Source organism: Poecilia reticulata, chromosome 10, assembly GCF_904066995.2.
Source record: "Poecilia reticulata chromosome 10, P_reticulata-male-v2, whole genome shotgun sequence".
NCBI lineage: Eukaryota > Metazoa > Chordata > Actinopteri > Cyprinodontiformes > Poeciliidae > Poecilia > Poecilia reticulata.
The window spans coordinates 12,280,203-12,295,800 of NC_088839.1; the positions used below are offsets into that span (position 1 = coordinate 12,280,203).

The window sequence follows — 15,598 nt, forward strand, 5'->3', positions numbered from 1 at the left end:
CTTTCTCTATCGCAGCTGTGAGCAGCCGCGTGCCCATGCTAACCACTACAACGTCACCCACGCCCCTGTCCCAGCCACCCACGCAGACGAACCCAAACATTGCCTCTCCCCCTTCCGTCTTGCCCCTCTACCCTTCGGTTGACATTGACGCACACGTAAGCCTCAAAGCCGTGGTTTTCAAAGGGAACTTTAACATGTACATGCATGAAATGTAATTTATCCCATTGAAACATTTCCTCCTCACAGACGGAGAGCAACCACGACACAGCGCTGACGCTGGCGTGTGCAGGAGGACATGAGGAGCTCGTGTCAGTCCTGATCGCCCGGCAAGCCAACATTGAGCACCGAGATAAAAAAGGTACAGAGGAACAAAGAAGGGGGGGCGAGAATGTCTGCTGAGGAGATGAATTGGAAAATAAACGCATTCATTCTGCGCTCCACAGGTTTTACTCCTTTGATTCTGGCTGCCACCGCTGGCCATGTCGGAGTGGTCGAGGTACTCCTGGACAAAGGTGGAGACATCGAGGCTCAGTCAGAGAGAACCAAAGACACACCCCTCTCCTTGGCATGTTCAGGGGGCCGACAGGAGGTAAAACCGCCTTTAACATCTGCTCACAGCATATTGAAGTTCATTTTGGTTTTTCTTCCAGTTATAATGCATAACTGTTTGTTTTTTTTGTATTTGACAGGTTGTGGAGTTGCTGCTGCTGCGGGGAGCCAATAAGGAACACCGCAACGTTTCCGACTACACGCCTCTCAGCTTGGCTGCTTCAGGGGGTTATGTCAACATCATCAAGATTCTCCTCAACGCTGGCGCTGAGATCAACTCCAGGTGAGGGGAAAAACAAAATGGAGTATGCATTTCTGAAGTTTATCCCTACCTTGTTAAAAGATTTTACCAATACCTTCTTTTCACTTTTTACCTGCTGTGATATTTGGAGAGTTCATGTTTAAATACTGATCATTCTTAAACTGTCTACCACAACTACACACTGATGTTTTCATAGAAGAAGTTCCATTCTGTAAGTGTTTGTCCTTTTTCCACAGGACTGGCAGTAAGCTGGGGATCTCTCCTCTGATGCTGGCAGCGATGAACGGCCACGTTCCGGCAGTGAAGCTCTTGTTGGATATGGGCTCGGACATCAACGCCCAGATCGAGACCAACAGAAACACCGCTCTGACCTTGGCCTGCTTCCAGGGGCGAGCAGAGGTCGTCAGTCTGCTGCTAGATCGCAAGGCCAACGTAGAGCACCGCGCTAAGGTACAGGACATTAGTGTCATTTAATCTTTTTTTTTTGTTGGGCGTCCATCTCTTTAAATTAATGAAATCATTGTCTCTGCTCTACTTTTGTTTGCATCCGTTGACCATCCTTTGTTCACACAGACCGGTCTCACTCCATTGATGGAGGCAGCCTCTGGGGGTTATGCCGAGGTGGGCCGAGTTCTGCTGGATAAAGGTGCCGATGTCAACGCTCCTCCCGTTCCTTCCTCCCGAGACACCGCCCTCACCATCGCTGCCGACAAGGGCCACTACAAGTTCTGTGAGCTGCTCATTAACAGGTAAGACTTCCTCACATCAACGTACTTTTTAAAAGTATCTGTATATTTTTTTTCTCTGAGACAGTGCTGCAGCGTTTTTTTAAATTAATATTATTACACTTACTGCTCTCTGTTTGTAGAGGGGCTCATATTGATGTGCGAAACAAGAAAGGGAACACTCCCCTTTGGCTGGCAGCGAACGGTGGTCACTTTGACGTGGTTCAGCTCCTTGTGCATGCAAGTGCCGACGTGGACGCTGCGGACAACCGTAAAATCACCCCACTCATGGCTGCTTTTCGCAAGGTGCGTGCTTTATTCTACATTCAGTGGCATCCTGCATCACTTTAACAAACCCCCCAGTAACAGTCTTTCCTGTAATTTGTAGGGTCATGTGAAGGTGGTGCAGTATCTTGTGAAGGAAGTCAACCAGTTTCCATCTGACATCGAGTGCATGAGATACATTGCCACCATCGCTGACAAGGTAGCTGTTGAATTCCTTTAGTACATTAAAGTTTTATTTCTGCCAGAGGAAACTTTTCTAAGAACCAAATACAGATTGCCTGCGCATCCTTAAAAATTGTTCATATCCTGTACCTAAAATTAAGGTCTTAAAACATCTTAGTCATTGCAATAATTTAATCATCGGTCTTGGATTTTGTTGTGACAGGATTATTTAATCTTGTAGGTTTTATTTTCTTGTGGGACTTCTGTCAGGCAAAAGTTTGTCATTGCAGAGGAAGACGATTTGATGTGGTTGAGGCTACTTAAATTTCTTTCTTAATTGTCTTAAAAAGCGTTAAATTTGAAACCGGCGTAATCCTTAAAATCAGACCACCATGGTAGACAATTACAGTACAAAATAATGCTTGGAGGGACATCATACTACTGATGTCTAGTATGAATTATGTGTGGGATTTTTGTGATGGCGAAACATTTCTCTCTCGTTCACTTGTGGCAAGCGATGATTTTTTATGTTGAAAGTAAGGAGGTAATGCTTACTGTGTGTGATTTATGACCCTTTGAGAGACATGGATTAAGGCTGTATTTGTTACAATGTCTGTAGAAACAATAGACATTCTTTGATTTGGAGTGTTGTGGTTTTATTTTTGTTTTACAATGGAATAACTGGAAAATAATTACAAGTCGTAGCTGAAAGGTGAATTTTTCTTTTTTTTTTTTTTTTTTTTTTTGAGCCTCCAGGAACTGAACATACCTCAAACTGATTACAGGTAGACATTAGAACAAAGTGGGGACTGATTTTACTCAGCATTTGAATCATAAACAGTGTGAAACAGTCGGAGATTAATGTCGTTTTGGTCAGATTTCACTTTCTATTTTTTTTTCTTTTTTTTTTTTTACCACATTCTGAACCTTTCTGTTGCAACTGGTAGTTCATCCTTTTTTATAACGACATCTAAAAACTGCATTTGAAAACAAAGAAGAAATATTCCTGCTATTAAAACTAGATCTCAACAGATTAATATAATATGAAGGCTGTATTTCAACTCTGGTTTTACTACATTTCCAAAGTGGCCAATAAGCGCTGCCGTTGGATTGACCCTCTGGTCTGTTTACATAAACGGATGTGGTTTCGGTCCCCACAGTGGAAACAGAAGTAGGATAACATGAAAGCTTTAGGAATTTAAGTTCTAGTGGGAAAACATTTCAGAGTTTATCTTCATGCTGGATGTGATGAGCGGGAAAGAGTTGTTTACCAGAGTTTTCTCCTGCAGGAGCTGTTGAAGAAGTGTCACCAGTGCATGGAGACCATTGTCAAAGCAAAAGACCAGCAGGCGGCAGAGGCCAACAAGAACGCTAGCATCCTCCTAAAGGAGTTGGACTTGGAGAAGGTAATCTTATCGTCGCCGTCTCGTCATTTCTGAGCAGCCAGAAAACCACCAAGGAACAGCAGGAAGCAGGTTTTAATAGACTCTGTTGTGTCCAACAGTCTCGGGAGGAGAGCAAGAAGCAGGCGCTGGCTGCCAAGAGGGAGAAGAGAAAGGAGAAGCGCAAGAAGAAGAAGGAGGAGCAAAAGAGGAAGCAGGAGGAAGAGGAAGGGCAGAAAACCAAGGAGGAGTCCTCTGAGATGCAGGAGCAGAAAGAGGATTCAGCCGAAGGTAACCTTTGTTCCTTCACTAGAAGAGACTTTCTGGATCGGGATGGTGTTGATCACTTGGTTGATATTTAGTTTCCGTCTAAACTCGATCCCTGTTGTCTCTCAGAAAAAGAGGTTCCCATCGAGCCTCCGAGTGCGACCACCACCACCACCATCGGCATATCGGCCACCTCCACCACTTTCACTACAGCGTTCGGTAAGAAGCGAGCAAGTGTGGCCACTACCCCAAACACCAATCGGAAGAACAAAAAGAACAAGACCAAGGATTCAGCACCTAATGAACCAATCATATTGCAAGATCCACAGGTGAGCACTTCTCTGGTTTTTCCTTCAGCCATATGGCTCAAGGATTCAATTTCAAATTGACACTTCAGTTTAAAATATTAAAATATCAAATTGAAATTGATATTTTAATTTCTAGAAAAAAATGTAATTATCAAAAAAAAGTATTTCAGTAAATGGGTTGAAACTTAAAAACTATAGATGCAATATAGCGACTTTTAGTGATATTTAGATTTTGTTTCTCTCTTTGATTGTGGATCACAGGTGATGAAAAATGAAAAACAGTTTTTTGCAGGATTTGTAACAGCAATGTTAAGCTAATAAACTATTGCTGATTTTGACATTACTCTAGTAGATAATCGTTAAGACCCTCTAAGTGTTGTTGCTAACACAGCTAGTTGTTAAAATTGCTGCATCTGAGTATATTAAGGGGAAGTTCAGTGGAAGGAAAAATGCAAAGTTTACATTACACTTAATATTGCACAAAATATATATATTATTTTAATTTTCAGAGAAACTGAATTGTGAAGTTTCAAAAACTAATCCATATTAATTAATATTAACACAAAATGAACCCTTGAAATAAATAACTTGTGTAATCTAGAAATGAGATTTACTTTTGAATTGATTCACTCAAAATATTATGTGGCATTCTCATTTATTGAATAGGGGCGGGCATTTATTGTACCATTTATCATTTATCGCAATAAATTCTTGCGATGATAATATCTTCATTTATGAAGCATTTTCGTACAAAGTGCTGAAGTTACAAGGAAGCGAAAGACGAAATAAAACGGTGCAGATTAAAAATGGATAAAACACCAAGACGGGAATAAAATAAAGTGAATAAGAGTATTGAGTCTTGATTTACTGTTGTCATGAATGATGTTTAACCTCTTCATTGTTCATTGTCATCCTATTTTCTCCCCTGTTTTTTCAAAAATGATACCAATCAATGCTAACAAATTTGAAAATATGATTAAAAGTAGTTACTGTGCCCAGCTTAATGATGCAAATCACACTTCTTGATGTGGCTGTTGTCCTAAAGAAGTAAATTACCTGCACCACAAAACAGTTGTGATTAAAATTTTGACCAACCCTTATTACGGTGACATATTTGCCTATGGATTTCTGCATTAAATCTAACGCTTGCGGATTTGTTTTAAAGGTTGCACTTGCGCAGCACAAGGCTGACAAGAACAAGATCCATGGTGAGCCACGGGGCGGGGGCGGGGGAGTGACTGGTGGCAACAGCGATTCAGACCCCCTGGACAGCACCGACTGCGCCAGTGAGAGCAGCAGCAGTGGGGGGAAGAGTCAGGAGCTCAACTACCTCCCTGACCTCACCTCATCCGCCTCCTCCTCCTCCTCTTCTTCCTCCTCTTCTTCCTCCTCCTCAGCCCCCTCCTCAGGAGCAACCCAATCGCAGGCTCTCATGCCCGGCCCAGAGAAGAGACACTGTCCTCAGCCACCAACAGATCCCAAAGTGGACAATAAGGTCACAGTTTCCATCTCAAAGCCAATGCAAAAGTGAGCCTAACTCAAGCTCCGCCTCTCGGTGTCACAAACTATTAAGCATTCTACATCCGCCACTAATACCAGGTTATGTCTTCATCATATTGCTTAATTGTCGACGGAAACTAAATGTGAGCGTTGTTTTTGTCACAGAGCTCCAGATACAAGTGACTCCTCCTCCTCCAACTCCCTGCCTTCCCCGTTCAAGACCATGGCTCTTCCGGTGACCTCCCCCAACAGTAAACTAAGCCTCACGAGTCCGAAGAGAGGCCAGAAAAGAGAAGAAGGCTGGAAAGAGGTGGTCAGAAGGTCAGTTTTCAGGTTGCTTTTTTGTTTCTCTCTAAAGCTCTGTTGTATTTCAAGTGCAGCTACACTTTCTTGCGAGATGCAATTGGTAAAGCAAGGTTTACATCTGATTGGAAGCAACTTCTTTTCTAGATCAAAGAAGCTCTCTGTACCAGCCTCAGTTGTGTCCCGGATCATGGGTCGGGGAGGCTGCAACATCACGGCCATCCAGGACGTGACTGGCGCTCACATAGATGTGGACAAACAGAAGGACAAAAACGGAGAGAGAATGATCACAATCAGGTAAAAAATACCACCCTGTGGACTCCACTGCAACTGTGACATAAACAAAGTGGATCAATCTGTTAGGCTCACGTCAAACTTGAACTAAAGGATCAAATCGTTTAAGTGATTTGATTGGGATTCAAGGCTACACACTGTTGAGATAATGGAAACAAAAAACTACAAATACAGTCAACTAAAAAGTTGCACTGGGACAGTCCCAGTTTGTCCAGGATGTTTTTTTGATTGCTGAGGTCTAAAATTACTGTTTTTTGCAGCAACTTTTTCCCAAAAAAAAAAAAAAAAAAAAAAAAGGAAGGTCATAGTTGTGTAGAATTCACACATTGGAACTTGTTCTGATTGAAATGCGTTTTGTTTCAGAGGAGGCACGGAGTCGACGCGGTATGCGGTCCAGTTGATCAACTCTCTGATCCAGGACCCCGCCAAGGAGCTCGAGGATTTGATCCCCCGGAATCACATCAGACCTCCGGGCTCCAAGGCGGCCTCGGCCTCGTTCCCCAACAGCTCGGGGACCACCAGTGGCTCAGCTACAGGCCCAAAGCCTCTCAGCTCATTGGTCACCTCTTCAGGGGTCTCGTTCCAACCTGCGTCATCCACATCTTCGTCCTCCTCTCAGCCCGGGGGGAAAATCGGAAAGGGCCTTCCCTCGAACGTCCGGCAGCCGTTCCCGGTGTCTCTGCCCCTAGCGTACGCTCACCCTCAGCTGGCTTTACTGGCTGCTCAGACCATGCACCAGATCAGACACCCTCGTTTGCCCATGGCGCAGTTCGGGGGCACCTTCTCTCCAGCGGCCAGCACCTGGGGACCCTTCCCCGTGCGTCCTGTGAGTCCCGGCAGCGCTAACGGCTCACCGAAACACAATGGAGGAACAAACAACCCTCAAGCTAAGCCCAGCTCCGCCCATGGCGAGCACAACAGCACCGCCAGCTCAGGAACTGCTGTCACGACAACCAACACCATGACCACCAGCGTGCCCAACACGTCCGCATCCTCAGCCCACACCCCGAATCCGGCTCCTTACAACCTCCAACCGAGCATCCCCACCCCGTCATCAGTCAGGAAGCAGCTGTTTGCTCCCGACCCCAAGCCGGCAGGCGTCACGCCTGTGTCTAACTCGGCTGCCACTAGCGTCAGCAATGCCGTAAGAGGAACGGGTTCTCCTGCACATCCCACGTCCACTACAACAACAGCGAATGCTCCCCAACAGCAGGTGGGACCCATCTCCCAGCCTCCGATCCAGCTGACCAAAACGGAGACTGCTCCTGTCGCCCCAGCCGGAAAGGAGAAGCCGTCTGCACCCGAGAGTCAGCCTGCGTCCGTCAGCGAGAGCTTCACTTCCCCTGCTCTAGCTTTAGGTACCAAGCCAGAACCTCGACCTCCTGCTTCCTCTGGACCATCCACAGAGGCTCATCCCCCGCTCCACAACTCGCAGCCCGGCTCCGGCCTTCCCCCAGGAACCTCTCCGGCTCACTCACACAATGTTGCACATCCAAACAACACCGTTCCCCACTTCTCAGCTCCCGCACCCAGAGTCTCCCATCGTATGCAGCCACCGGGGCCTTACTACTCCCATCCTGAGCAGCAGCAGCAGTCGCAGCAGCAGTCTGTGTTTGTACCCTTCAGCGCTCAGCAGGAGCTACCAAAACAATCCCAAAGCCAGACGTCCCAGCCTGCAAACCTTCCCCCTCAACCCCAGACTCAAGGCCAAGTGCCGGGCTCCCTTCAGGTCTCTGCTAATTTGGGGATAATGAACGGATCCCAGATGCAGCACATCGCCAGCGCAGGCAAGCCGCAGCAGATATCTGCCAACTTCGGTCCTGCAGGTCTCTTCAATTTCAGCACCATCTTCGATAACAACAACCAGGTGAGTTGGAAGTCCTCTACACTGTTAGTATTAGCCACAGATAGCATCTATTGTTTTTAATCTTACAGATGTCGACAGTCATCAGACCCATCGGCCACTGGAATGGACATGATATATTTATGGGTTTAAATGAAAATAGGGATTTTGTGATTAGAATGATTCTTATTACTGACTAGTTTCTTTTTGACAAATGACATGTAAGTCCTAAATCTTAACTTGATATGAGTGAGCTTCAAGCATCAGACAAGATGAGCATTTCTCTGTAACTAGAGGGTGGAAGGAGTGTCTATTTTCCATCAAAATATATAAATTTAATTAGATAAAATGAATAATAAATCACTATCACTATTGGCACTGATAGAAAATACTTTCAAAATAACTTCAAATACTATCATTAATTTGTAGGATTTTTTTTTTTTAAGTTGATTGTCCATCCCAATGGACATCAAGAGTTGGGATATATTAGCCAATGCTTAAATATTTACTGTTACCAAGCAAAGAAAAAGACAACTGTAAGAATTTTACAGCTTATTTGTGATTTCACAATCCACTTATTTTGTCATTTTTGCTTTTTACGAGCGTCACCTCTGACTTTCTTGAACTGCTTGTGAAAATATACATTTTGTTCCCGTCATATTTCAGTGCTGAAGGGAACAGAAAAATTAGTTGGATAAAAAATCAGGTGCGAAGGTGTTAATGTTTAATATTTGGATGACCAGCAGGTGGGAAACAATCAGGTATGGGGCGCGTGCCACCTGCCTGCCCGGTCACCTCCAGAGCAGTCGTATTCAGCCCCGCCAGCCTACATGAACATCGGTCAGATGGAGAACATTATGCCTCCGCCTCCAGAGAGCTCCAAAGCCCCTGGCTACCGGTCAGCCTCTCAGAGGATGGTCAACAGCCCAATCGGTAGGAGTCTTTCTTTTATTTAATGAGTAATATAACCTGAGCAACAGTTTTGCTTTAATTATTGTTTTTTTTTCTCCGCAGCGTTGACCAGCTATGCCACCAGTATCTCTGGCAGCCCAGTGTATCTGCACGGTCACACAGGGGTTGGCACGCCCTCGTTCAGCCGACAGCACTTTTCCCCTCACCCATGGAGTGCATCTACATCAGGTAGAGTCCTCGTAGAATTGGTTAAATATTAAGTATAAAGCATTTTGAACATGTTATCTTTAGGTACAAGAAGGTACCAATGCCGTTGCCAATTCTGACCTCTCTTCAAGAAGAGTTTTATACCGTTTTCACTAACTTGGAAACTTAATGGTCTTAACAATAAAATGTTTTTTAAACAGCCCTGCTATGTAGTAAAAATCCTTCAGTTTATAGGAGCCGTATCAAATAAACCCAACTAAAAATAATTGCAGCACATCTCATTACTTTCAGTCTTTTACAGTCTTCCTGTGTGTGAGAGAGAAAGAGCAGTATTACAGTTTTGCTGTTGAGCAGCATTTTAAAGCAAAAACAAACTGATTAGAGTTGATGTTTTTATCTATCTTCAGTCATGTGACCTATTAGTACGATCGGGATGGGTAACGTTACAAGCTGTAAGTACGGAGCATTTATTTGTGAGATTTCCAAAAAATGGCCCACATTTCCTAGTCTAGGTTGTTCTGTAACGGATTGAATTAGACTCTTCAAATGAATATTGCGGAGCAGCTTTAGGCTAATATGATCTGCTTTCTGCAGTTGCTATCATTTTCCTCAGTGTTTAACAGTAGCAGCCTAAATAAATAGCCTCTGAGTAAATTTTGTTTCTAGAAGCAGCTTTTGCTATTCCTCTAAATCGTCTTCTGTGTTCAAAGCTACACGACTTTGAACACGAGGTGCATGGTTGTGTTCTGATTAAATGAAACATTAGATTTTTTTGGTTTTATTTCTGGCTGTGATTGACACATTGAGGCTGTAAGATGAGTTGTGTCCAGTTACCAGACAGTTTCCCCGTGCTCCTATAGAAATACATTAACATGTATAAACCTGTTGTCGCTGTCTCCTGTGTCTTTCCTCTACCAGGTGAATCCCCGGTCCCACCTCCTCCCACAGTGTCCTCGTCTGCCCTGTCCACCTCAGCCGTGGCTCCTCCTCCCCAGCCTAAGCCAGGCAGTTCCTCTCAGCAGGACAGGAAGGTCCCCCCTCCCATCGGCACGGAGCGGTTGGCCAGGATCCGGCAGACGGGTTCTGTCAACCCACCTCTACTCACCACCAGCTACACGGCTTCTGTTGGACAGGGTGGCATTTGGTCGTTTGGAGTTGGGAGCGCCTCGGGTGAGAATTGCTCCTGGAATTCTGCGAACCCATACCACAGAGTTTAGTGTGGCATGGGTGCTATCCACCAAAACGGATAGCCTAACTTTGTGTTTTGGTGCAGAAGCCATGTCTGGTTGGTCCCAGCCGCTGATGAGCAGCCATATGATGCACCCTCAGCTGCAGGCAGAGCAGTCGGCCTTCTCCCAGCACCAGCCCATGGAGCAGGACGACACGGGCATTGCTAACCCGGCTAACAGCTACCACCAGCCTCAGCATTTGCCCAACAGTTACATGGACTTCCAAAAGGTGGTGCACAACTCAGAATTTGCCCCTTTTTTCTGACTTCCCCACTCTCTCTGTGTGTTATACCAATCACCTGTTTCATCTGTACAGGGGATGCCTGTGTCAATGTACGGAGGAACCATGCTGACCCCCCACCCTCCCATGGCAGAAGGCCCGGGGGGTCCAATGTACAATGGTTTGCACGCAGGTGACCCCGCATGGAATCCCATCATAAAAGTGGTCCCCAACAATGCAGATAGCTCTGACCCACAGCAGCAGGTTTGTGATGCTGAATCAGCCATTACAGGTTAAAGTTTACAGCAATTAAAACAGTGTCCTTTTTTTTCTTCTTCTTCTTCAGGTTTGGCCTGGTACCTGGGCTCCTCATGTGGGCAACGTGCACCTGAACCACGTCAACTAGGCGGCATCCACACAAACGCACACAGCATGACCCACAGTGCAAACATGTGATACCATAAGACGGAATGAGACAAAGAAAAAACAAAAAAGCCCCAACATGGTTAACTTTAGAGGTCTGAAGGTGCGGAGCAGGGATTGAAGAATTGGGAAGTTCTCTCGACGCCATTCTTTGATGTGCCTATCTCAAACATGGAAGAGAGGAAATCGGGCGACGGCAGTCATCACTGTCGTGATGACGCGAACACAAACATGCGCGTTCACCTGTTCAACAGGATCTATTCTCTGCGTAGTTTAGTGATTTTGACTTAAACCCCACATACACCGTTCTTGGGCTGCAGGGGGCTCAACATGAAGTAGCTATTTAAACTTGGCCCAGAACTAGATGATGATGATGATGATGATTACCTAAAGAGAAATCAGAACCTTTTAGAGTGGTAAATACATGTATAATTGTTTACATACTAAAAAGGGTTAAAATGAGAGTAAATTTCATGTCGTATAGTGGCTCTACTTTATGTAGCCTGTATTAATGTGAAATATTTACCTTAATATTCAATAAAAAGATTGAAAAGTATGTGTGCTCTTTGATGACTAATTAACTGAACACTCCTGGGTATAGAAAGAATGTGTTTTTTTTGTTGTTTTTTTTTTATATAATGGCCTAAAACTAAGCTATCCACTAAGATGCAGCTCTTGTTGAAACCTTATTTATGAATAAACTCAACATGTTTTAATTTAGATAAAAATGTAGCTAAAGCAAATGTGTACAAAACATTTTACAACACCTTTATCACCAGTTCACATCTGGTTCAGTTCACAAATTAATTTCTGCGGTTTCTGGCAGGTTTTACATTCCATATTTGTCGTGGTCTTGATAATACCACATTGGGTAGTAAAAAGAAAAGCTGGATGCATGGATTCTAATGGTCTCTTAAGTCACAGAACTTCTTAACTCACCCTAAAACTTTTCTTATGATTGCAGAACATGCATTGATAGCGATAAACACTTAAAATAAACTTCCTGACCTCCTTACCACTGACCTGGACCGTGTGAATGTTTAAAAAGATTAGATTTTTTTCTGTCCGGTTTGTTCGAAGAAGCATTAAAGTAAATTTTTTCTGCCGTTTCAAAAATGTGCAACTATATCTAGCCAAAAGCCAGTTGACGTAAAATAAGGGAATTATTTTAAACTTAACAAGGAACATTTAACCAAATGGAGAGGTATGCAAAATGTTTCGGCCACAACTTCAAAACTTTTGCACCATATTTTGGTTGTTTCTCAAATTATGTGATCATTCTTTCTAAATAGAAATGCTAAAACGCAGCATTATAAGTCTAAACTAGATTAAAACAATACTATAAAAAAAAGCCTGCCAAAATGTCTAACAATTTAACAAAATAACAGACCATGTATTATCAGTAGTTTTTTCCAGTGTAGGAAGCTGCTTCTCTTAAGTTGATCCACAATGTCAGGGAGCAGTGTTCAGTTATCCACCAAGCGGAGGTGAGTAGGGATTATCCTTAATACCCTGAACTTGTCCTGCCTATTGATTTAATCTGCAGTTATAAAGTCTGTCTCCATCACTGCAATGGAGTAGTCAACAAAATACTGTTATTTACATCCTTTGAACTGAGCCATAGTTTGTCATGTTTTGCCTATAGTTTAATTGGTAGATCAAATCACTACAGCCTCGTATTTTATTGGGGAATCAAAATAATTGATAATTTTACTAATTTTTAATAGAAAAATCTGGGGTGCATTTGAGTAGAGTTTTTATTACTCAGATACCCCAAAATAAAATCGAGTGAAATCAAGCACTTTCAGAAGTAACCTGTAATAAACAAAGTCCATCTTTTTCATAGCATAAACACCAATGTTTTACACTGTTTTTCAATGCTTCCATGCAATGCATGTAAGGCACCTATTATTCTACACCTAAAAAAAACACAGATAGATGAGCGTTTTCTACTGGTAACGAACTGCCACGAAGTATAAATCAGATTTTTATTTTTGCGTTGAATGTCTGTTTTACAATATATTTATGACAATCAAAAAAAAAAACACTTTTCTGCAAAATTTATCAGCTGCACAATTCTTGTTAAATAGTGTAAGATAAATAATATTTCAAAAGAACAGAACAAATGTTATGTTTTTGAACAATAACAATTTTTGTTGCTAATCTGTTGCTAAGAGATGAGTGTGTACTGGTAACCAAGTGACATTAAGTGAACATCAGATTTTTACTTGGGAAAAAAAATCATTCCGAATTATTTCGAAAGAGCTTATGTTTTATAAACTATATAACTTGTTATTAATTTGGTTTTAAGAGATAAGCGGGTTTTCTACTGGTAACGAACTGCCACGAAGAATAAATCGAGATTTTAACTTTTGTGTTTAATGTGTGTTCAACATATTTACCACTAATGACAAAAAAATTTACTTTTCTGCACAACTCTTGTCAGTGTAAAATAAGTAGTATTTCAAAAGAGCAGAAGAAATGTTATGTTTTTTTAACAAAAATTATTTTTGTTGCTAATCTGTTAATCTCCCAGCCAGCATGCATGGGTGGGGCCCCACTTGGGTTTAATGTGGGCTACATGGGTTAGGAGTGGGCATGGGTTTTATCTGGGCTAACTGTATGGGACCGATATGGTAACCTAAAATGGGACCCACATGGGCTTGCCCATGTGGGCTAAATGTATGGGCCCCATTCAGCAGTAATGTGGGCTAACTGTGAATGGGGCAGAAATGGGAAATACTATGTGGGGCCCATGTAGTTTTAGTATCATGGGCCCCACATGGGAAGCCCATGTGGGCTAACCGCATTCAACCCACATGAGATAAGCATGGGCTGACCGTACATGGGTTGGACCTGGGCATGGGTATGTAGGCCCCAATCCTTTTTTTATGTGGGCTAACTGTGAATGGGGCAGAAATGGGGAAACACCATGTGGGGCCCATGTGGTTCCAGTATCATGGGCCCCACATGGGAAGCCCACATGGGCTGACTGCATTGGACCCACATGAGATAAGTATGGGCTGACTGTACATGGGTTGGACCTGGGCATGGGTATGTAGGCCCCATTCCTTTTTTATGTGGGCTAACTGTGAATGGCATAGAAATGGGAAACACTATGTGCGGCCCATGTAGTTTCAGCATCATGGGTCAAACATGGGAAGCCCATGTGGGCTAACTGCATTGAACCCACATGAGATAAGCATAGGCTGACTGTACATGGGTTGGACCTGGGTATGGGTATGTAGGCCCCATTCCTTTTTTATGTGGGTTAACTGTGAATGGGACAGAAATGGGCAACACTATGTGGGGCCCATATAGTTTCAGTATCATGGGTCCAACATGGGAAGCCCATGTGGGCTGACCGCATTGAACCCACTGAGATAAGTATGGGCTGACCGTACATGAGTTGGACCTTGGCATGGGTTTATAGGCCCCATTCCTTTTTTATTGGGCTAACTGGGGATGGAACAGAGATGGGCAACACTATGTGGGGTCCATGTAGTTTCAGTATCATGGGGCCAACATGGGAAGCCCATGTGGGCTGACCGGATTGAACCCACATGAGATAAGCATGGGCTGATCATACATGGGTTGGACCTGGGCATAGGTATGTAGGCCCCATTCCTTTTTCTTGTGGGCTAACTGGGGGTGCGACAGAAATGGGAAACACTATGTGGGGTCCATGTAGTTTCAGTATCATGGGCCCAACATGGGAAGCCCATGTGGGCTGACCGGATTGAACCCACATGAGATAAGCATGGGCTGACCATACATGGGTTGGACCTGGGCATGGGTATGTAGGCCCCATTCCTTTTTCTTGTGGGCTAACTGGGGGTGCGACAGAAATGGGCAACATTGTTTGGGTCCCATATAGTTTCAGTATCATGGGCCCAACATGGGCAGTCCATGTGGGCTGACCACATTGAACCCACATAAGGATAGCATGGGCTGACCATTCATGGGTTGGACCTGGGCATGGGTATGTAGGCCCCATTTTTTTTTTAGGTGGGTTAACTAGGGATGGGCTGGAAATGGGCAACACTATGTGGGGCCCGTATAGTTTCAGCATCATGGGCCCAACATGGGAAGGCCATGTGGGCTGACCGCATTGAACCCACATGAGATAACCATGGGCCATTTTTATATGAGTTGGACCTGGACAGGAAAAAGTAGACCCTGGTCCTTTTTACGTGGGGTAATGGGAATACATTTTTAAAATCATATTAGACACTGTGGTAACCCTGTCACTTACAATCTTTTCACTATATATCAAAAACAAAAGCTGCAAGAGCAAGATTATAAACACTTTGAAAAAAATTACCCGAGATGTCAGATTGATGGCCTTTAGTTAAGGAAATTGTTACTCAGCTGGCCTGTATTGGAGTTGATAAAAGGTACAGCTTTTCTTTCTACAAAATGAAAAGCTGTCCTTGGATGGTGACTTCGTCTTGGAGGTCATAAAGAGGTATTGTATTTGAACCTAAAACATGCTCACTCCATGATTTCTGTGTCTGGCTCATTTACTAACACCAACATGACACTAGGCTTCCAGAAGACCAAAATATGCTTCAATGCTTTATTTTTTAAACCAGTTCAGTATTGTTCAAGCTACACTTTGAACTCCTAACATTTTTCTTTTTATTATTCTACACTAGAACAGTCCAGATGTCTTATAATGTTTTTGCGACATTATCTGTTTTAAATGTGCATAATCTTCTGCTGCT

The 15,598-nt window shown here is 43.6% G+C and overlaps 1 protein-coding gene across 4 annotated transcripts in view; it reads left to right on the forward strand.

The window, feature by feature from the left end:
* ankhd1 (ankyrin repeat and KH domain containing 1) overlaps positions 1 to 11,427 on the forward strand; it is a 34,036-nt gene extending 22,609 nt beyond the window's left edge. For 2 of the 4 annotated variants that reach the window (XM_081611547.1, XM_081611549.1), the window contains exons 19-39: positions 16 to 155; positions 247 to 358; positions 444 to 589; positions 690 to 832; positions 1,048 to 1,261; positions 1,385 to 1,560; positions 1,680 to 1,842; positions 1,925 to 2,020; positions 3,273 to 3,389; positions 3,488 to 3,656; positions 3,762 to 3,961; positions 5,106 to 5,467; positions 5,606 to 5,761; positions 5,891 to 6,040; positions 6,401 to 7,904; positions 8,624 to 8,813; positions 8,895 to 9,020; positions 9,918 to 10,169; positions 10,276 to 10,457; positions 10,545 to 10,712; positions 10,795 to 11,427. In XM_081611547.1, the coding sequence (XP_081467673.1) occupies positions 16 to 155; positions 247 to 358; positions 444 to 589; positions 690 to 832; positions 1,048 to 1,261; positions 1,385 to 1,560; positions 1,680 to 1,842; positions 1,925 to 2,020; positions 3,273 to 3,389; positions 3,488 to 3,656; positions 3,762 to 3,961; positions 5,106 to 5,467; positions 5,606 to 5,761; positions 5,891 to 6,040; positions 6,401 to 7,904; positions 8,624 to 8,813; positions 8,895 to 9,020; positions 9,918 to 10,169; positions 10,276 to 10,457; positions 10,545 to 10,712; positions 10,795 to 10,854 (4,826 nt within the window). In that variant the 3' untranslated portion in view covers positions 10,855 to 11,427. Of the gene's footprint in view, positions 1 to 15; positions 156 to 246; positions 359 to 443; positions 590 to 689; positions 833 to 1,047; positions 1,262 to 1,384; positions 1,561 to 1,679; positions 1,843 to 1,924; positions 2,021 to 3,272; positions 3,390 to 3,487; positions 3,657 to 3,761; positions 3,962 to 5,105; positions 5,468 to 5,605; positions 5,762 to 5,890; positions 6,041 to 6,400; positions 7,905 to 8,623; positions 8,814 to 8,894; positions 9,021 to 9,917; positions 10,170 to 10,272; positions 10,458 to 10,544; positions 10,713 to 10,794 lie in introns of all 4 variants that reach the window. The other 2 variants (XM_081611548.1, XM_081611546.1) reach the window with 2 other exon arrangements.
* Positions 11,428 to 15,598: the final 4,171 nt, after the last annotated feature.